At 33.1% G+C, this 24018-nt stretch overlaps 2 protein-coding genes across 2 annotated transcripts; both read left to right on the top strand.

Annotated features, from left to right (window-relative positions):
* Positions 1 to 18816: 18816 nt before the first annotated feature.
* On the top strand, positions 18817 to 20271 carry LOC120136908 (putative disease resistance RPP13-like protein 1). Its single transcript, XM_039152838.1, has one exon. The coding sequence runs from the start codon at positions 19038 to 19040 to the stop codon at positions 20253 to 20255; it is 1218 nt and encodes a 405-aa protein (XP_039008769.1). The 5' UTR covers positions 18817 to 19037; the 3' UTR covers positions 20256 to 20271.
* On the top strand, positions 20253 to 22430 carry LOC120136907 (putative disease resistance protein At3g14460). Its single transcript, XM_039152837.1, has 2 exons — positions 20253 to 22013; positions 22095 to 22430. Exons 1-2 carry the CDS (start codon positions 20420 to 20422, stop codon positions 22403 to 22405), a joined length of 1905 nt encoding a protein of 634 aa, XP_039008768.1. The 5' UTR covers positions 20253 to 20419; the 3' UTR covers positions 22406 to 22430.
* Positions 22431 to 24018: the final 1588 nt, after the last annotated feature.

The following is a 24018-nucleotide window of genomic DNA, read 5'->3' on the forward strand; positions in this document are numbered from 1 at the left end:
TTTTATCCTTTTTGGATTAATTTGGCCCTCCAACTTGGAAACAAAAATATAATATGATCATTTGACCATATTTTTTGGTTATTGCCAACGGTTCTGTTAATTCTACTATTATAAATTGAGTAAATTAGAACATTCATTACTCAACTATTCTCTTCTCTTTTGTTTTGGTCGCTATAAAAGATTTTAATTTTGAAAACCCTAGAGACTTTAGAGACTAAAGCTGTAGTTAACCCATTTTATTTTAAATACAAAACCCACCTCCCTCCTTGCGACGCCCCCATCTCCCTCTTTGTTTTTTCTCGCCACCGCTGCCTCTCATTTCTCCCCGCCGTCCCCTCTGGTTCAAGTCATCAACGTCACCGGTCGTCACTCACAAGCCTTGCGACGCAAACGCAACCCTTGCCGAAGTTAACTGTGCCGAAAATGAATTTAGTAATACGGGAATTGAGCTGTGGCGTATTAGAATTGAAACCTAAAACAAAGCTCGATTCTTGGCCTGTTGTGGATTCCAAGAAATACAAGATGTTAAGCTTGAAGCCTTCCCTAATACAGAAACCGAATCTAACATTCTGAAATTCAGTCTGGAAAATAGAACACATGATAGTCAAAAGAAAATCATAGAGTGAATGAGTGAACAAGGTGAAAACGTTGTGTGTAATAAACCCTTCAAAAACTGGTATATGAAAATGGAATATATGGAACATTACGGGATATCTAGAATTGTTCACCTGAGTTGTCAGTTCTTAAGTTTCAAAGGATCGAGGAGCTCAAAACTTTCACGAACCTGTCCGAGTAAGCATCAACTTTTCTTCTTTTCTTCCTCCTGTCTTTAACAAATTAAAATGTACATGTTGACAGAAGTAACAATGACAGAGACATGATTTTATTTCTTTTAATCTTCTTTACAAATTCGACATATCAGTCCTTGGATTTCTGTTACAATTTTCCATCTCTTGCTTGTTCTCAAATTGTGTGTGTTGCGGTTGCCTCGCAAGGCTTGTGAGTGACGACCGGCATGTTGATGACCTTGGACCAACGGGGACGGCGGGGAGAAGTGGGAGATGGGCAGCGGTGGCGTGAAAAAACAAGAGGGAGTGGGGAGCCGCACGGAGGAGGTTGGGTTTTGTAAGTACAATGTTTAACTATGTTTTATAATATTTTTATATAACAAATTAAGCAAAATATTTTTGGACTTGATTGAATTTATTCAAAGATTTCAAAATAATTCAAAATCCATTAAACTAGAATTTGAGCACAAAACAGTTTCCTGGGTACGTACTAACGATATTGTTCTTACGATATCAACTACATGAACAATACCGATACCAAAGGTAAGAGAAGTATCGATACTTTCTAAGTAGTATCAATACTGTTGAAATATTTTGATTTCGATATAACAAATTAAGTTAAATGAATTTTAAGATTTTCCAAATGATTTTCTAAGTATATTCGATATAACTATTCAAATATCAAACATTACTCCAAATCTTTTAAAGATCAATTCTAATCCTTACTCAAGTGTAAATTAAGTTTAATCTTAAAACAATTTCAAAATAATTTTACAAATTTCAAATCATTTCAAAGCCAAAATTCCAGATTGCTCAGAGGGAACCGATCCCCCCAAGGGGTACCATTCCCCCCTGAATGGTTTGGCTCCGAGAATTCCAGTATGCTCGGAGGGAACCGTTCCCTCCAGGGTACCGTTCCCCCCTGTATAACGGTCGAAATATTTGAATTTTACACTTAGGGAACCGATTCACACCGCTAAATATTGTACTTTAGTGGCATTTTTTGAACAAACGCCGTAAATACTCGTCATTTAGTGGCATTTTTATATAAACACCGCTAATATTTTACTTTAGTGGGTTTTTTACAAACACCGCTAAAGACTCGTATTTAGTGGCGTTTTTATAAATGCCGCGAAAGACTCGTACTTTAGTGGCGATTTTTTAACAACACCAATAAATACTCTTATTTTAGTGGCGTTTTATATAAACGCCTCTAAAGATTCGTACTTTAGTGACATTTGTAGACAAAAGCCGCCAAATAGTTAAAAATTGTTTTGATAGACATTCGTGGCGTTTTTTATGAAACGCCGCAAAAGACTTATTTTAGGAAACGTATCCCAAATAAAATCAGTAGCGGCATTTACGGAGTAGTGTCGCAATAGGTAGCTACCTTAGCGACGTTTTAATAGTATAAGGTGGCATTCGTCGGTTAGCGCCACTAGCCCTGCAGTTTAGTGACGTTTACATAAAAAATGCCGCTACTGAGCAGTACTTAACATACCGGGATCCAAATCCCTAATTTTATTCGAACGTTCTCTTCCTTTCAACTCTTATAAAAAATCTGACTATGCTTTACGCCGTCGTCGCCAGTCCAGTCACCAACTGCCGACCATCAGGTATGTCGTCGATTTTGTCGTGTTGATTTTTCATTCCATGTACAAAATATGAAACCGAAATAAGCTTTGTGCGTTCGTGGGTGTTTTTATGGTCTACACTCCCTCGTTTATTTGGATGAGCTTTTGATTTCTTTCTTTGTCAATTTATTGCGTTCCTATGTGATGCGCTTTTCGTCGCTTCTACTTGTGTAGTGTCGTTTTTTTTGGTGGAATATCGCTTCATTCAGTTTCTCTCATATCTTTCGTTATCTCTGGGCTTTCTCAAATTGGCGGCCTTTGTCTCTCTAGTTATCAAGGTGAATGATTATTATGTATTCGTAATTATGGAGATTCTTATGGTTAATAGCAGTTTGTTGTAGGGCTATCTCCTTGACGCGTTGACAATGGCTTATTAAAGTGTTTACGTGGGGTTTTTTCCTTGTGGATATCGAGGACAATAGTTTTTTGGATTTTTTTTGTTTCATGGGGTATCATAGTTGGTTCTAGGGTGTAAACGAGCCGAGTCGAGCTCGAATAGTGCTGAGCTCGACTTGACTCGAAAACTCTGAAATGAAACTTGATTCGACTCGAAAACTCACTAGCTTAAAATTTTCAAGCTCGACCCGAACTCGAAATCTTAAACTGAAGCTTGTGATCAACTCCAAAAGGCACGAAATGAAAAAAAAATTCTTAAACTTAATTCGATTGAAGCCTCAAACTCGAACTTGAATATAAATACATGAAACTTACTGCATTTTAAAAAAATCAATACATAAATGTTAATATTATTAATAATTTATTTTTAAAAAATAAAATCTTAATATATTATGTTTCGAGTTGCTCACGAGCTTTTCGAGTCGAATATCAAGTAGCTCGTTTCGACTCGTTAAGAACTCGAGTCAAGCTCGAGTTGAGTCCATTCGATCCGGGTATTTATCGAGCCTTGATCGAGTTGATCTCGAATACCTCGCGATCTGTCTCGTCTCATTTACAACCCTTGTTGGATCCTTCATGAGTCGAAAGGGTGGATGCTGGTTTTCTACTTAGGCAAGATTGACTGGTGACTAGTTTGTACTGGTTTAAGGGTGTTCCCGTCGTGTAGTGCTATTAATTAATAAAATAATTGGATTAAATGATGTATAAGTATTTCGGACTAAAATTATTATTTATATCATTCCGTATAATATTTAATGAAATATGACATTTTTCTCTAACAACATGATCTCCATTTTTGCTGAATATCAAGAACTGGATTGAAGACCCTTTTATTTGCCCTAATTAACACAACAAAACGTCCCGTTGTTCTTGGCCATAACCACAAACTACATGTTGAACCAAACTGACCACTTTACAGTGCAATGATAATTTAATTAAATCACACTTGATTTTTGGCCACTCAGATATCTCCTATCTTTTGTCTCACTTAGAGCTTAGTTTTAAAAGGTACACATAAATGTATGGACTCTCGGCCTTTGCAGCGCCCCCTTTCATAGACACATTTTATTCTAGAAGGATTATAATAAATTTGAAATTAAATGTAATGCTTATGTTAGGTTCTAACTTTCTCTATAATATTAGCAATTAACATTTGAAATTAAAATTCTAGAAATATGAAATTGGTAAGAGTTGGATGGATTTCTCAAGGGTAAGCGACGAATATCGAAATGGAGGCAAAAACTTTTTTAAATTTACCTTTTGTGAATGCAAGCCAAGAGAATATGACTCTTTTCCCTTGTAAGAAGTGCGAACAGTAATTGGCACATTCGTGAAGTTGTGTATGAGCATCTAGTTGTTTTTGGGATTGTTCGGGGTATAGAAAATGGATATTCATGGAGAGTTTATATTTGATAGATCTTCTTCCACGAGTTATTCGATTTATCATGCTACTTCTCATCATCGATCTTTTAAAGAAGATGACATGGAAGGTATGTTGCTAGATGCATTTAATATGCACAATCATCATCAATTTGTTACAAAAAATGATGTGACAATGATGTTAATGATTTCACTGAGATAGGAAGAAGTGGTGCTGAAGAGCCAAAGGAAAAGCGGCAAAGTTTTACAAGTTACTTAATGAAATGAATGAACAACTTTATGAGGGATCAAATATTCAAAGCTATCTTATGCATTCATCTTTTCCACTTAAATGCTTGGGAGAGTGGATTGGTAACTCTTTTACGCAATTGTTGGAGTTTCTAGGAGATGTTTCCTTTTGCAAAAATCCCTCAATCATGAAAAGATATGAAGAAATGATAAAAGATTTGAGTCTTGAATATGAGAAAATTCATAGTTTTACGAATGATTGTATGTTGTATTGGGGTGATCGAAAAATCAGGAGTCTTGTCATGTATGCGGAAAATCTCGATGGATGACTTGGGACGTAGAAAATGGGAGTGAGAATGAAGTTCAAGCACGATCAAGAAAGAAATCGGTAAAGATTCTGTGATATTTTCCTCTCATACCTAGGCTACAAAGATTATTTATGTCCTCCAAGACTGCTGAGTCTATGAGGTGGCATCATGATGGAAGAATCGATGACAGATTATTACAACATCTTGCGAAATCTTTGGCTTGAAAGTCATTTGACAACAAGTTTCCAAGTTTTGTGAGAGATCCTCGAAATGTTAGACTTGATCTTGCAACTGATGGGTTTAATCCTTTCAAAATCATGAGTACTTCGTATAGTACTTGGCATGTTATATTTGTTCCATACAATTTGCCTCCATGGATTTGCATGAAACAATATCTTTTATCTTATCCATGATAATCCCTGGAGAGAAAGGTCCCGAAAATGATATTGATATTTATATGAAGCCGCTTATTGAAGATTTAAAAAAGTTATAGGAAAGGGTCGAAACATACGATGTGTTAAAAAGGAGAACTTTAATTTACGCGTGACTTTATTATGGACAATTAATGATTTTCTGCGTATGTAAATTTATCTGGTTGGAGTACCAAAGATCGTTATGCTTGTCCTTGTTGTGCCGCGCAAACATGTTCGAAGTGATTGTTTAATGGAAATAAGTTCTCTTATATGGAATATCGTTGATGGTTAGTTGATAATCATAGATTTATAAGTCAAAAGAATATGTTTGATGGTACTAAAAAGTTTCGAAAAACTCATGACCAAACAACCGAGTCTGATATATTCTCCATGTTGAAACATATCAATTTTACTTATGGAAAGATTAATCAACCACCGAATACACGATCAAAGAAAAAGGAAAAGCAGGTGAATGAAGAAGTGGATTTTGACCAACAGAGTGATGATGAATCTGATGAAGAGGATGATCCAAATGAGGTAAACTTGTGGAAAAAGATGAGTATATTCTTCGAGTTGCCTTATTGGAGGGCTCACATTTTAAGACATAATCTTGATGTAATGCATATTGAGAAGAATGTTTGTGAGAATATTATCGGGACCATTCTCAATGTCGATAGAAAATCTAAAAATAATCTAAAGAGTCAACATAAGAATTTTGCATGATCTTCAACTGTAATTAAATCCTAATGGAAAATATTTCTTGCAACCTTCTATTTTTTCTCTTTCAAAGAAAGAAAAATAAGTGTTTTACACGGTGTTGAAGGATATAAAGGTTCCATATGGGTATGCATCAAATATATCTCGATGTGTCAATGTTAAATATCGAAGTCTTTATTCTTTAAAGTCACATGATTATCACATATTAATGCAAGATTTACTATCAGTATATGTACACGGTTGCATATCGAGTAAGGTGACGTCTTGTATTATTGAACTTTCTAATATAATAAAAGGCTATATGTGGGAAAGTTCTGATGGTTGAAGAACTTGATAAACTACAAGATCAAACCGCCTTGACTTTATGCAACTTGGAGAAGATATTTCCGCCTTCATTCTTCACAATTATGGTGCACCTACTATTTCATCTTCCTCACGAAGCAAGAGATTATGGACCAATTTTCTATCGATGGATGTACCATATAGAGACGTGTTAATTGAATTATATGTTTTAAATAACTTGTGATTATACATTTTCATAAAACATATTTACATACTATGTTGTTTTGTGTATAGATTCTTGTGCAAGTTGAAGTCTTACCGTCGTAATAAGCGCCATCCGGAAGGATAAATTGCTAAAGGGTATTTGGCATAGGAATGTATGACATTTTGCTTTAGATATTTGGAAGATGTTGAAACAAGATTGAATAGACCAAATAGAAATGATATGTTCAGTACTAATGACTTACCTCATACTTATTTGTTTGGAAGTTATGGTGAACCACTCGAGAAAGTTAAAATTGCACACTTAGATGATACGTCTTGGGTATAAGCACACTGATATGTTCTTTTCCATCACGATTCAATAGATCCCTTTTGCACGTAAGTTTTCGGACTCAATACTAATGAAATTTCTTAATCTTTTATATTTTTCATTCTTTAACGACATAATATACTTTAAAGTGAGTTTAAAGAAGTCTTGAGATCTTGTGCACACTCCCAAAGATTACATCAATGAGAGATACATAAGTTATTCACAGAAACTTTCCATGAATAGTTAGGCCAGACGGTAAGCAACTAAATCATTCCACATAGTTATAAATAATATATAAGTCTTGCTTTTTTATATCAACATCAATGCAAATTAATTCACCATTAATTTGTAATAGGTTTGGAGTTGGAGAGAAGTTAGTGAATATGTTAAATGGCTTTCTCAAGGTCCGAATAGAATTGTTAAAAGATATAATGCCTTCCTCATTAATGAATTCAGGTTCCACATGAAATCTCATGAAAGATTAAGGAGGACACAAAATTGTGGAGCAGTAGTTACTTCTTTAACTACAAGTTATGCTAGTGCAAGGGACAATCGTCTTTTGGAGGGAGATGTAGATTATTATGAAATTGTAACGGACATTATTGAGTTAAATTATTATGGAAAATGAAAGGTTTTATTGTTTCAGTGTGACTAGGTTGATGTAAACCCACTAGAGGCATAAAAAGATAAATTCGGTTTTACAATGGTGAATTTCTCTCGATTAATTCACATTGTCCAATGATTCATGGATAAGCCATATGTATTTTCTTCTCAAGTGAAATAAGTTTTGTACTGTCACGTTGTAGAAATTCAAGGTAATGTTTGACACTTTATTTAATTGTTTGTTCATTTCGAAAACTTACATTTAATTATTTCTTATATAGTTGAAAATGCTGGAACACGCAAAAACTATAGGACACACAACGTTGAAGGAATTTTATCAACTTCCTCCTGGGCACCGTGTGAAAGTTTCAAGAAACAATGTCGGTCAACCTATTGACCCAGAAGCACATCTTCTATCCAGTTACTTAGGCATGGTTGGACGTAATGTTAATCTTTTACCGATCAATTATGAGTCATGGCGTGAAATGCCAAATAGTAATAAAAATTAGGCTTTGGATTTTGTTAAAGTAATAATGTCATTATTGAGTTAAATTATTATGGAAAATGAAAGGTTGTGTTGTTTCAGTGTGACTGGGTTGATGTAAACACCACTAAAGGCATAAAAAACAGATAAATTTGGTTTTACAATGGTGAATTTCTCTTGATTAATTCACACTGGCCAATGATTCATGGATAAGCCATATGTATTTTCTTCTCAAGTGAAATAAGTTTTGTATTGTCACGCTGTAGAAATTCAAGGTAATGTTCGACACTTTATTTAATTGTTTGTTCATTTTGAAAACTTTATTTAATTGTTTGTTCATTTCAAAAACTTACATTTAATTATTTCTTATATAGTTGAAAATTATGGAACACACAAAACTAGAGGACACACAACGTTGAAGGAATTATATCAACTTCCTCCTGGGCACCGTGTGAAAGTTTCAAGAAACAATGTCGGTCAACCTATTGACCCAGAAGCACGTCTTCTATCCGGTTACTTAGGCATGGTTGGACGTAATGTTAATCTTTTACCGATCAATTATGAGTCATGGCGTGAAATGCCAAATAGTAATAAAAATTAGGCTTTGGATTTATGTCATTATAATAGATCTATAACAATTCAATAGTAATTTTTACTTACTTTGAACACTTATGTTATGTGTAGGAGAAATTTTCTTTAGAGGTCTCTGACGATTATTTGAAGCAAGCATTAGGGAAGAGATGGAAAGACCACAAGAGTTCAATAAAAAATAAATACTTCAAGAATGATCTCAGCCTTGAAGAGAAGCTACAAACTGTTCCACCTGGAATGCTCAGGTATCAATGGGGAGATACAATCCGATTTTAGAGTTCACAGAAAGGACAAGTATGATTTATTTTTCAATAATAATATTAACGAATTATAATATTGACTTTATAAGTGGTTGTTTGAAATTTAGGATCGAGAGCATGTTGGTGTTGGCAACAAGCAACAACAAAAGTTTACTCACACGACTGGATCGAAGAGCTTTGCTTGTATAGCTAATGATGAGGTATTATAGATTATTCACATATTTATTTACAGTCCCATGTACATACTAAAAAATTAATTATATTATTCTAAATTGTAGGAAAATACATTTGGTTCTAAAGTTGGATGAATCAAACTCTTTGACATGATACATACAAAAAAGGATGTCACTCCTATGACTGCTGAAGCTACAGAAATTATGGTATATTTATTGGATAGAGGATTTGAATTATGTTTTATTTATATCTATAGTATGACATTCTTGTTTGAAATAATTATTTACTTTATTATTAGGAAAATTGAGGGAAAAAGGGCGGAGCATGAGGCTACAGCTTCAAGTCATGGTATTGTTAATGCAGATGACATCGAAAATCAAGTTATTAATGACGTTTTGGGTCCTGAAAGATATGGTTGGATTCGCTGTCAAGGATCATTCGTTACTCCCACCAAATATTTTGGATCCAGTTCATCTCAGTACATTTTATCACATACTCAGCCTTCCCAATTAGAAGATAGTCATTTAAAACAACAGTTAGCTGAAATGGATCAAAAAATGACTAACATGAAAACCGAAAATAAACGAGGGAAGCAGAGAGAGAAGCAACATATCAACATAAATGTCAAGAATTTGAAAATCGACTAGAAGCTATGATGCAGATGATACGAAAAAGTCAACCTCAGAGTCTACCATCTTAGGTCTTATTCCAGTTATATGCTTTGTTCATTCTACATAACAATGTTGAACTGCATTACATATTACGTTAATGTAAACTTTGATTTGCTATAATGGATTTGAAGTTGGTTGTTACGGAATTAAAGTTTGTTGTTATAGATGTCATGTTTATTAGATCATGGTACAGGTTGAAAATGTAATGTTGGATAACAGAAGAGCGGAAATCAATGGTTGCAAAATCTGTGTTAATTAGCGGCGTTTGTACAAAAAACGCCGCTAAATACATGATCAATACCGACGTTTTACAAAAAAATGCCACTAAAGTTTTAGATTATTTGTAGCGTTTATACAAAAAAGACCACTATAAAATTGTCAATAGCGACATTTTACTATAAAAATGCCACTAAAGTGTTAGATAATTTGCGACGTTTATGACTAAAAACGCCACTATAGAATTGTTAATAGTGGCGTTTTACTATAAAAACGCAACTATATGTCGTGACCTTTACCGGGGTTTTTTTGGAAAAATGCAACTATATGTAACAACATTTAGAGGCGGTTTTTTACAAACGCCACAAAAGAAAAATATATATAGTGATTCTTAACAACGCCGCTAAAAGTCATAGTATTTAGCAGTGTTTATGGAAGAAACGCCGCGAAAAATCATAATCATTAGCGGCGTTTTAGACTAAAAAATGCCGTCACCTTTTGCAGTATTGGTTTCAGCGGCGAATTTGGCAGCGTTTTTTCGCCACAATTATTTTTAGCGGCGTTAAAAAACGTCGCTATATGACTAAAATAGCCGCTAAAAACCTGTCTAGAGTTAATTAAATATAAACTTTCTTATACACGAAGGCCAAGGTAAAACAATGAAACGAATTCAGGAATAGTTAGGTTGAATAAGTTTTTGAAGTTTATATTAATTAGTTTATGTTTATGGATAAATTTATTTATATTTTTAAAATGACTCAATTATTATGTCAAAAAGTAATATTAGTATTGTGCATGTGCTTATTTTATTTATGTATGGCATAATTATTAATATTTATATTTGATATTATATATCTTAAAATAAGATATATGTTTATTCATATTTTCTTTATTATTCATAAATAGAATTTTAATTGTTTATAAATGTATTCATGTAATATTCATGAATAAATTCATTTAAACAACATACATAAAAATAAATTTAAAATTTGTAACTAACACAAACTATACAAAATGAACTTAAATAACAAACAGCCAAATACAAATAAAATTAATCTGTTTTAAGCTCATCTTATTTAGGGTAAATTATGTGTTTAGTACATAAACTATTATTTTGGTTTTAAAACTATACCTAACATTTAATTTAGGTTTCATTTTGATATCCCACTGTTAAAAACTTAACGGTGATGTTGATGTGTCATCCTAAGGCAATACCGCATCATCCTAGAAAAAAATTTAAAAAAATGACACATCAGTCGTTATGTTAATTTTTTAACGACGATGTACCAAATTGAAACCTAAAGATGGCTATGAGTTTTGAAATAAACTAAAATTTTGGTACCAAAACGTACCAAAAGCAATAATTTAGGTACTAAACTTTTAGTTTTCCCTTTTATTTAGAACCTAATCCCATAATGATTCGTTTTAAGAATAACATTCGATGGTGAGACTGAGAAAACAAACTTTAAGCTTTAAGATCATATTGAACGTGTAGCTTAAGTTGATAATGGAAAGAGCCACTCAAACTTGTTTATGAAAAGAAATCAAAGAAGAAAAGGAAAAGTAAACGGAATAAAGGCGCATCATAATGCGCTTAGAAGTCAAGCACCATAAAGGCAAAATCGGTGGAATAATGCAACGGGAAAAAAATTCATAGAATAATGCAGTCCATGAATTATTTTTTTATTTGGAGTGATTGATACAGTGATCCACAAGGTCGTCGGCTGCTCCGAACGACCAACATAGGTCGTCATGTGCTTCGAACGACCTTTATAGGTTGCAGTGCGTCTTTGGGTAAAAGCCTAATTACCGATGTAGGTAATCATTGTTACTTAGAGAAATTTAGGCAATCGTCGTTCGGAGCACATGACGACCAACGTAGGTCGTTTGGAAGACATGACGACCTATGGAAAACTGTAGCATTCGCCACAGATGGGCAAATAATCCTTCGACTGCATTATTCCATGAATGTTTTTTCCCGTTGCATTATTCCACATATTTTGCCTACCATAAATATTCAGTCGTTTTCGATATTTTAATGGTTTGGGGAGAATATAAAACTTAGACCTATAATATAAGTATTGAAAAATTAAATCGTAAGAAAAATAATAAAATAATTAAGTGGAAAGTAAAAAAATTAAAAATAACACATCAGCATCGCCGTTAACTTCTTAGTAGTGGGTAACAACATTAAGTATGATTTTGTGAAAAATAATAAACAAAAATAAAGTAATAGGTTCAGGACACACCTGTAAATACCTTTATCTAAAGATGTTCAGTCGGTTAATTCAATTAACTAATCGAATTAAATTAACAAAATTTATTAACCGAATTATAAACACCCGACCTTTTATCTTTGGTTTTCTTTACGTTTTCCTTTCGGAGGTTCTTCCCTTGCTCCGCACGCCCGGTAAAGGCAAAAATGAAAGATTGGTAGCATCTTAAGGAAGATGCTTGGAACCTACTTGCATTCTTTCAAACTCCATCATCATGATTTTAGAGTAAACTATACAAATCATCTTTCAAATTTCCTCTTAATCTTATTTTGGTCACTAAAATTTAAAATATTCAATTTGATAGTTTAACTTTCGAGTTGCTCCTGTTTTAGTCACTTAGTCGTTATCTATTTAGGAGTGTGTCGAATTAGTATTTCTTCTTATTAATTTTTTAGATCGTTCATCGCGCCAATCGTTGTTGTTGATGGTTATTAGAGTCAAAATTTTTAGATTAGTGTATTTTGATCCCTCAAATCCAAATTTGACCTACATTCCCCCCTAAATCCATAAAACCTCACTTAAATCTTAAACCCTAAATCTCGCTAAAAAAACCTTAAAGCATTATTAAACCATAAACCTCATAACCTATTTGATCGTAAATCTCATTTTTACCCTCAACGTTATAGTGGTAAGATGGAGAATCCCAACGTTAAAAAGATGGATGTCGGTGAAGATAAAAATGTATCTAAAAATATGGTGACCCGACAATCAAATGGTTAGACAAGTGAAGGAAAGGCCAAAATTTTAGGATAATTTTTTAGGCTTTGTGGAGTTTCTACTAGAAACTAAACCAAAAAGATGATCGACATTATTGTTGGTAAAAAATGATGTCAGACGGTGGTAATTCGATGAATAAAATTTTCAAATGACAGATTCATAGAGTTTGGGGTGTTTTAATTAAATTGATGCTAAATTCATATTCAGAAGGGGGAGACGAATTTGGAAGAAAATTTTAGGATTCATTGACTTCCAATAACATTATTCGACGGTGATTAGAATGATGGTCAACACGATGACCAAAATATGGGTTTGATTCAATCTGATGGAGAAAAAAGAGTGGAGGAAGAAGAAGAAGCAAGAAATAAGATAATTCGAAATGAAGGGAAAGAAAAAAATACTTGTTATAGAGATCTAAATAATATTGTTTTGGTCTATATTTGATTTTCTCTAGGGATCTAAAACAATATCATTTTGGTCTATATTTGGTTTCACTAAAGATCCAAAATAACATGTTTTGGTGTAGATTGTCATGTCATAATATTGTTAATTATTTAACGGTAAAATGACCAAAACATGGACAATTCAAAATCTGAGTGATCAAATTAAAATTTTGTAAACTTAAGTGATTAAAATAGGAGTGAGAAGAAAGTTGAGTAGTAAAAAAGTAATTTACCCTAATTATTAAGACTTTTATGAAAAGAATCTCATATTTACCTAGTTTTATCGTTTACCCTATTTTTCATGGTAGCGAGTGATTCAGATCTGACTCTAATTATGTATTAAATTAAGTTTAATCAATAGATAAAGCTTTCTAAAACAAATTTTTTTTTAATTTGAATCCAATATCTTAAATTAATATATATTCTCCATCACGTGATCGCACTTGCAAGAGAAAACAAATTGTAATGGTGTGATTATATAATAAAATTTTTTACGATGTTAGATGAGTATCGGTGATCATCACTAATGATGAGTATTATTAATTTAATTTATAAAATATTAAAATTTTAAAGGAATTTATGTATAATTATAAATTAGTTGAAATAAAAGGTAAATTATACCAATGACTACTAACTATTATCCCTTTTATTTTGATCACTATTTTTAAAATTTTGTCAACCAGGTCACTCAACTATTTAAATGCATTCAATTAAGCCACTTGTCGTTAATATTTAACAGAAAAGATAATGTGACAGTTAAAATATTTGATATTATTACACATTTTGTCCATGTTACTTGTATATTCTATCAATTTACTCCTAATTTTAATAAATTAAAATAAACTTAACTCTAAAATCAAATGGTGCCAAAGTAGTCTTTATTCATTTTATTTTTTCAATTTGTAGGAAAAAAACAAGAAAGAAAATAAAATAAAACTTACAAAAAATTGATTTCATTTATGAGAAATTAAAAAAACATATCAAACGCTTTGATTTCAAAAATACATCTATATTAAGTAAAATCAAAATTTAAACTCTTCAAAAATTAATCCAAAACAATTAGATTTTACTTATATTGCGACGAATTAGGTAAACGTAAAGTTATAATATTTGGATAGCCGAGTAATAAAAAATAAATATTTTTAAACAAACAATCTAAAAGTAATTACTAAATAAAATATAACATTTAATTTAAACTCCTAAAATCATTGAAAGAGATAATTTAAACACATGAATTTATCATACTAATTGTCTTGAGTGTATCACTGTAAATATAATATTTTAAGCTAAAAAAACCGAGAACATGTAGAAATGCTGACACGCATCATCACAAAACATTGACATGTTTATTTTACTTTATTATTTGAAATAATAAAAGTCGATAAAGAGAAAAGAAAAATTGTATGGCTGACATTAAATTGGATTTCTATCTAGTTAACTACTTTGGCATATTTGAGGGTTAAGTTTAATTTAATTTATTAAAATTAGGATCAGATCGATAGAATATATAAGTAACAGTAATTAAATGTGTAATTCTATCAAATATTTTAACTATCATATCAACTTTCCATTAAATATTAATAGCAAGTGGTTTATTGAATGCAATTAAATAGTACTTGAGTAATATGATTGACAAAATTTTAAAAAATATTGTTAAAAAAAAGAATAATTAGGTGGTCACTGATATAGTTTACATTTATTTTAAATAATTACTTTTAAAGTTTCAACTAATTTATAATTATATTTTGAGTCCTTTAAAATTTTAACATTTTATAAATTAATTTATCGATATTCATCATTAGTCAGCGTCAAAAAAATTCATACTTGGTTAGTTGTATTGATATTTGTATTGTGGGTGTACGTACATGTTTATTATTTATTTAAAATATTTTATGTGTATTGATATGTGTATTGCAGGTGTACGTACATGCTTATTTAAAAATGAATATAAATTAATAAAATTCTTTTATGTTTAAATTTATTAATAGAAAAATATTTTAAATAACTAAAATTTATATTTTAATAAAATATTATAAACTAAAAATGCTTCCTATATAAAAAATTTTATCCCAAAGATAATATTTAAAATTTATCACATTGTATGTAGAGGTGGGTATACGGGCTACCCGCCCGTTTAGCCCGCGGGTTTTGACGGTGTCGGTTTAAACGGAACGGTTTAAAAAACTCGCATTCATAAACGGTTTTAAATTTTAAGGCCCGCGGCCCGTCCATTTAACCCGCGGGCTAAACGGGCTTACCCGCGGCCCGTTAAATAACAACAATTTTAAATGCTTTAAATGAAATAAAAATAATGTTCTAACTTGCTACACCTTTAAAAATGATCCATCAACTTGAAAAGGAAGGTAACACCATCAAAATAATAAATCATATTTAAATTTTATTTTAAATAGTCGGAAATGATTATAAAATAATTCTTTTTAATTTTTTAATAATTAATATATATATATATATATATATATAATGATATAATTACTTAAACTCAAATTTAAAAAAAAAACAATATTCACTTATATCACCAAATTGAAAAACAAATAAAACAATAACCACATTATACTTTTATAAAACACGATTATTCAATACTATATATGAAGACACAGAAGTGTTGCAAACATAAATTCAAACATAAAAATTCAACAAAGTCAAACATTATACAATCTAACAAGAAAGTTGTCAAGTGGTCCTAATAATTGTATTTTATGGATACTTTAGAAAAAGACTAAAACATAATATGAAAATATAAAATAAAATACTTACAGAGTAAATTTGAAAGATACAATTATATTAAAATTGATAAAATATAAGTCATTAATTTGTTAAAATATATTTATTTTGTAAAAGCCTTTTAAAAGTTGAAAATATGTTTTCAATTTTTTCTTTTACTTTTCTTTCTTATTTTTAATCCAAATATTACATATCATGTGATATATTATTAGAATATCACGTGACTTTTTATAATTAAAAAACGAAATAGATAACATACTTCATGAAAAAAATAAAGGTCAAAATTAAATTAAAAAAATCTTTAAATACCAAAGTGTTAATGATGTAAATTTTATAAGACTAAAATACTATATAAATATTTTAATTTTAATTTTTTAAAATGAAGAATAATTTGATACATTGTAAATGAAAAAAAAATATAAAGCAACGGTAGAATTATGACAAACGCCCAAATAAATTTAAGAACTACAACGATTATAAGTAACATTATATTTATAGGTAATTTATTTTCTTTTTCTATAAAATTTTTAAAGTTTATTTTCTCTAAAATTTTATAAATTTCAAATTAAGCGGCTATTACGGGCTTCACGGGTTACCCGCGGTTATACCCATTAAACCGCGGGTTTAACGGTCCGAAATAAAAAAACCCGCAATTTAAACGAGCTTTAGTTTTTAAGGCCCGAAACCCGCACGGGCCGCGGGTTAAACGGGTAGCCCGCGGGCCTTAACCCATATACCCACCTCTAATTGTATGAACCAACTTATCTCAATGGTTAAAGGAATCGTTGTTGTTCTTAGAGGTCACGAGTTCGAGCACCAGTTTTAGCACGGTGATTGAGCATTCATTGTCCAAAATGGTTGAGAATATTTAGAACAGATACTACTTTATAATCACATTAGCTTTAAAAAAATCATCACATTATCATTAAACATCGATGATTTAAATTTTAATTTCATAAAATTTAAATATTAAAATATCAACAATATATCTTAAATAAAAAATAAATTTAACATGTTTTTCTGATTCGTATATCTTAATATAATCAATATAATGTTTTAGGGTAAAGTACATAAATGTTCCTCTACTATAAGATACTACTTTGTTGAGTCCTCAAACTATTAAAAGTTACAAAATGGTCTCCAACTAAAGAATGTTTATTTATTGAGTCTCTCAACTTCTAAAAGTTACAAAATAGTTACTCGACTATTCATGAAGTTCCAAACTCATTTTTTCTGTTAAAAAATTAACAATCACCTGAGTTGGACGTTAACCTAATGATTGAGATATGATAGTCTTTTGAGATTATGAGATCAAATTTCATCATATCTTATTCAGCAGGTTAACGTCAAACTCATATTGTCGTTGTTTTTTAATGAAAAGGGAGGAATTCGAAACATATGAATAGTCGAGTGACCATTTTATAAATTTTAAAAATCGAGAGACTCAACAAAATAACGCCTTATAGTTTGGGGACCATTTTATAACTTTTAATAATATGAAAACTCAACAAAGCATTATCATATAGTCAATGACTATTTATGTATTTTACCCATATTTGTAGTACTTAGACTTCATTTGAAAATCAAACTTTATGTAATTAAATAAAGGGCAAACTATACCATTGACCACAACTATTGAACCCTTTTACTTTTAATTTTGTCAATTAAACCACTTACTATTTAATTGTTATTAATCAAGCCACTTGTCGTAAACAGTTGACGGAAGTACTGACGTGACAATTAAAGAAATTGATATAATTATACATTTAGTCCTCAATACTTATACATTATGTCAATTTGATCATAATTTTAATTTAATAAATTTAATTCTCTAATCATATTATGACATGTGTCACGACATGAATGGAGTGTATTTTTTAATTTAATTAGCTTATTTCCACTCAATCATATGGTGACACATGTCATCATCGAATTGGATAGAAAATTAATTGTAGAAAAAGAAATATCAAAGAGAGGGAGTAATGGGAATCAAACCTATGTCAGGCTAGTTCTGAAACCAATGCCCAAACCACCAGGCTAAAAGTATTGCTAGTTATTAAAATGCAACATAGTTAATATGGGATATTGTAATGAATGAAAGAAAATAAGTTAAAAAGAATTGTAACTTAAGTTAAAAAATAATTTAATAATTATATATATGTATATATGAAATTATTCATGAACTTTTTAAAATTGTTACTTAAGCTTAAAAAAATTAGTTTGATGATTTTATATATAAATTATTGTTAACTCTATAAAATAATTTATTTATTTTTAATAATTTCATAAATATTTTAATAAAAATAAATTAATTTATATATATAATTATTAGTAAGAAAATTAAAATTATATATATATTTGTTAACTTTATATGTTATATGTTGCACTCTGATACGAAGCATTGCTCCTCGTTTGGTGATTTGGGTGTAGGTTTTAGAACCAACCTTGCGTAGGTTTGATTCCCATTACTCCTCCTCTTTATGATTTCTTCTTCTACAATCAATTTTCCATCTAATCTATGTGTCACCATATGATTAGGTAAAAAATAAAATAATTAAATTAAAAAATATCTTCCATTCATGTTTTGACATATGTTATAATCTGATTAGATGATTAAATTTACTAAATTAAATTAAAATTATTATCAAATTGACATAATATATAAATATTGATGACTAAATGTATAATTATGTCAATTTCTTTAATTGTCATGTCAGAACTTCCGTCTACTATTAACGACAAGTGGTTTAACTAACAACAATTAAATAATTAAGTGAACTGATTGACAAAATTAAAACATTGATGACAAAAATAAAATAATTGAGTGGTAAATGGTAAAATTTACCCTTAAATTAAATTTCTAACAAATACTTATTAAATAGCAGAAGACAACAAAAGATTCTTTAATACAGATAAGGCATAATATAGTCTTGACTCTTGTTGGAATATTTTAATTTTTAACAGTCACTGTGGATATGATTTCCCTTTCCTTTTTCATCTTCCTTCACAGAGCAGAGAGGAATAATGGCAAAAGGAGATTCTGCGTTAAACCAACAATGGTTTGGTATCTCAAGGTGTGGGCTACGAAACATCATCAATTAAACAATTCTAACATCAAACTTTAGGAGAAAAAACAAAACGGGAAGCCGGGGCTCACCGGCCTTTGTCGTGTCCTTGTCGATATGGAAGCCATAGCTATTTCTCTGGCCGAAGCAGTCATGTCCGGCTTGTTCCGTTCGCTGTCGGACCTCATCTCCTCCACCCACTTCAACAGATTCGATCGCAGAGACAAGATTTTATCGGAGCTCAAGAAGTGGGAAAAGTTGCTGCTCAAAATCAATGCTTCCCTCGAAGACGCCGAAGAAAAGCAAACCACGAGCAGATCCGTCGAGTTTTGGCTCCGGGACTTACGGGACATTGCTTACGATGCAGAGGATATCGTCGACGAGCTCGCCTACGAGGCGCAGCGCCGCCAAATGAAGGAAGAATCCGATCCCTCTTTCTCCTCTCGCTTGGTGAGGAAATATATCCCGACTTGCTTTCTTAGTTGTAATCCATCACATATTAAGTTTAGCTCCAGAATTGAGTCCAAGATACTGAACTTAACTGCTAGACTGGATGATGCTGTTTCAATTAAGAATGATTTGTGTTTAGTTGAGAATGGTAGAGGAAGGTATGATAGAGTGAAAAATACGCTAAGAATCAGTAGTTCTCTGGTAGATGAGTCTCGTGTCTACGGTCGGGAATCGGATAAAGATGCCGTTATCGATATGCTGATGAACGATGGCTGTGATATCGGTGATATTGGTGTGGCCTGCATTTGGGGTATGGCAGGTGTGGGTAAAACCACTCTTGCTCAGTTGGTGTACAATGATACCGAAGTCAAGAGCTTTTTCGATTTGAAAGTCTGGGTTTGTGTCTCCGAGGAATTCGATGTTGTCCGGTTGACGACGACCATGCTTCAGGCTGTTACTGAAGAGAGTTTCAGTGTAAAGGATCTGGATTTACTCCAAGTAAGACTAAAGGAGAAGCTGTGTGGGAAGAAATTCTTTATAGTTTTAGATGATGTGTGGAATGAGAACTATGAACAATGGGAGCTTCTATGTAGGCCTTTCATTGAAGGGGCAGCCGGAAGTAAAATTCTCGTGACAGCTCGAAACGAATCTGTTGTATCGATGATGGCTACTTGTGGGACTTATCATCTAAGGGAACTCAAAAACGATGATTGTCTCTCCCTGTTCACTTGGCATGCTCTTGGGGCTTCGGGTTTCGAAGGTCACCCTCACCTTAAAACAATCGGTGAGGAAATAGTGAAGAAGTGCAAAGGCTTGCCATTGGCAGCTAAGATCCTCGGAAGACTGCTTCGTACTAAAGGAAACCTGATGAGTGGGAAGACATAATTAAGAGCAAGATTTGGGATTTACCTGAAGCAAAAAGCGGCATCCTTCCTGCTCTGAGATTGAGCTACCATTACCTTCCTTTCCACCTCAAGCGTTGTTTTTCTTATTGTGCTATATTCCCAAAGGATTATGAATTTGGCAAGGAAGAGTTGATTCTGTTGTGGATGGCAGAAGGTTTCTTGCACCCCTCGAAAGGAAACAAGCAGATGGAGGACATAGGAGTTGAATATTTTCGTGATTTATCGTCAAGGTCCTTTTTCCAGCAGTCAACTGGTAACAAAACGTTGTACGTGATGCATGACCTCATAAACGACCTTGCTCAATTTGTTGCCAGAGATATATGCTTCAGTTTTGAATTTCACGAAGACAAATTAAATGATAAAGTTCGGCATTTTTCGTTCGTTCGTAACCAATACGACACTTCAAAGAGATTTGAAATGTTGTATCAAATGAAAAGATTAAGAACACTGGTGGCATTACCAGTTCATAACTTGCCATGGGCAACAGAATCCTATTTAAGCAATAATGTCTTACAAAAGTTGTTGCCGAGGTTAGTCTGCTTGAGAGTGTTGTGTCTGAGTGGTTACTGCATCGATGAGCTACCGCATCATATAGGCGGTTTGATACACTTACGGTACCTGAATTTATCTCACACCAGCATCAAATCATTGCCTGATTCTGTGGGATCTCTTCTCAACCTACAGACATTGATACTGCATGGGTGCAACAACCTTACCAAGTTGCCTCAATCAATTGAGAATCTGATTCATCTTCATGTTATTGATCTTACCGATACTGATAGTCTAACAGAGATGCCAATGCAGATTGGCAACCTGAAAAAGCTACAGATTTTGTCCAAATTCATTGTGCAAAGGGGTAGCCGGTCTGTCATCACAGAATTGAAGGGCTTGTCGCATTTGCAAAAGGACCTTTCCATTCTTGGACTAGAAAATGCGGTTGATACTCGAGATGCTAGTGCTTATGTTCTGAAGGATAAGCAGGGCCTTAAGGGGTTGGATTTGCAATGGAGTCATGAATCGATTGATCATGGAAACGGTGACGATGGAATACATGTTTTCAACATGCTACAACCTCATCAAAACCTTGAAAGAGTTCGAGTAGCATTTTATCCTGGCACAAAGTTTCCATCTTGGTTAGGAGGTTCCTCGTCGACTAAAATTGTGGATATAAACCTCTCCAACTGTAGAAACGTTACGTCCCTTCCTGAACTTGGGAGACTACCCTCACTCAAGAAGTGTTCGATCGAAGGCATGAATGGAGTTAAGAGATTGGATATTGAGTTTTTTGGATATGGCTTAAATTCTTTAAAACCTTTCAAGGTTTTGGAAGTTCTTCAGTTCAAAAACATGTTGAACTGGGAGGATTGGGACTATCCTGACAAAACTGATAAAGAAGACGGGGAATTCCCGAGTCTCCGTGAGCTTATGATTGATAACTGTCCAAAGTTGCATCGGAAATTACCCGCATACTTGCCTGCTCTGGTGAAACTTGCAATCAGAAGATGCCCCCATGTGGCTTATTCAGTAATGAGCCTCCCATCTCTTCTTGACCTTAGTATTGAACATTGCAATAAGATGACTCCAAGGAGCATGGTCGACCTTACATCTCTAACTACACTGAAAATCAAGAGTTTGTCGGACCTTACATCTCTGGCCGATGGGTTCGAACAGTTTCCGGGAGCACTTCAGCATCTTATCCTTTCCCAATGCACCGGGTTGACATCATTGTGGCGGAAAGGTACCGAATTTTTAGAATGTTAGTTCTATCGTTCATGCAAAAATTAATGTTTGTTCTCTTATATATTTTTCTCACTGACAGGAAAGGAAGAGCTGCACCGCCTAGTGTCTCTTGAGCGTTTGTGCATTGAATCATGCCCGAAACTTGTATCCTTTCCCGAGACATGTTTGTGGTCGACGCTTAGACGTCTCTGGCTCAGAGATCTTCCACTGCTTAAGGACCTGCCTTGTTGGATAATGAGCCACAATGAACTTACTGGCTGTTTTCTTGAAGACTTGGAAATCGAAGATTGCCCTTCACTCACATGCTTTCCAAAAGGGAAGTTACCTCCCACATTGAAAAGGTTAAAAATCCAAGATTGCGTTCGACTTAGTTTGCTACCGAGGGACTGATGCAGGTCGGTAACGACACAATTGCATCTCATCTCGAGCATTTGGAGATCATCGGCTGTCAGTCTCTTGCTCGCTTTCCACAAGGTAGATTACCAACTAGCCTTAAAATTCTTAAGATTTTGGACTGCTCGGAGTTGGAGCCATTTTCAGATGAGATGTTGCCTGATAATGCATCACTCGAATACATTTATATCTGGAATAGTTCTACTCTAATAAACTTGCCAGATTCTCTAAACAATCTCTCATGTTTGATGGAACTGAAATTAAGCAATTGTCGGGATCTGAAATACTTCCCGGAGATCGGTTTGTCCCTCCCAAGCCTGAGATCTTTGGACATCAATAGTTGTGTCAGCCTCAAGTCTCTACCTAATCAGATGCAAAATCTCACTTCTCTTCGATATTTCACGGTTTGCGAGTGTCCAATTGTGTGTTTTCCTAGAGGGGGTTTGCCTCCTAATCTATTGTCACTCGAGATCTGGGATTGTAAAGACCTCAAGGAACCAGTATCAAATTGGAACTTGCATACGTTAACCTCACTTGAAGACTTGAGGATTGCTGGTGGAGAGGATGTGGTTTCCTTTCCAGATGAAGATTGTCTACTTCCAACGACTCTAGTTTCGATATACATCAAGGAACTCCATAATCTAGAATCCCTGTCCAAGGAGCTTCGAAATCTGCCTTTGCTTGAAGAGCTAGAGGTCGTCGACTGTCCTAAGCTTCGGTACTTGGAAGGGTTGCCTGCAACACTTGGAAGACTTTACATTAGGAACTGCTCAAGTCTAGAAGACAAATGCTCAAGGGAGAAAGGAGAATATTGGCCCATGATAGCTCCCATTCCCTGTGTGAAGATAGACCCTACAGATTAGTGCGCTCCGGCAATTCTGCTTATGTTAATCGAGGTAAGCGTAGTCTTTTGATTTGAATGAACAAACCATTTCAGTTCAACTTCCATAGATTGGGCCAAAGAAGGATGGGAAGGAACTTAATAAACAAGGAAACTTTGTTGTACAGAACTGACTGGTTCCATATTGTTGTACTTGAAATGCATTTGATCCTGAATTTGAGTTCCTTGGTCCATTGATCATGTTGTTGTGGACAACAGGTTGCAATCGACTCTACTTATTATTGAACCCGTTCGATAGTGAATTTGATGACTAAGTTAGACTGTTGGTGCATGCTTGTTGCAGAGAAAATTCAACCAGGGGGCTCAATTTGTGCCTAGGATGAGTTGAACAAATAGCAGTGTGTAATAGGTATTATATTACATGGTAGAAATAATTATCTTCCCTAATAATTACTTTGTGATTAAGAGTGGATTTTTTTAAAGGTCCAAAGTTCAATTATAGAAATATCAAAATATAATTTCATTATTGTTTTAGTTTGTAATTATGTCATCATTTAATAGGACTTCACTGAAATCTATTATTTTGAAGGTGAAAAAAAGGTAATTTTATCATTGTCTTGGTTTTAAAGCTTGAAACTTTAAAGGGTTTAGATATGAAATTTTACCATTTAGGGAGGCAAGACCCTTTAACATCACTAATCCACCACAAATCTTGTGCATTCTCACAATTCCTGATTTACCCTTAATCGGCGGTTCGCTTCGATGTCGT

This window comes from Hibiscus syriacus, unplaced genomic scaffold, assembly GCF_006381635.1.
Source record: "Hibiscus syriacus cultivar Baekdansim isolate YM2019G1 unplaced genomic scaffold, ASM638163v2 tig00110637_pilon, whole genome shotgun sequence".
Lineage (NCBI taxonomy): Eukaryota > Viridiplantae > Streptophyta > Magnoliopsida > Malvales > Malvaceae > Hibiscus > Hibiscus syriacus.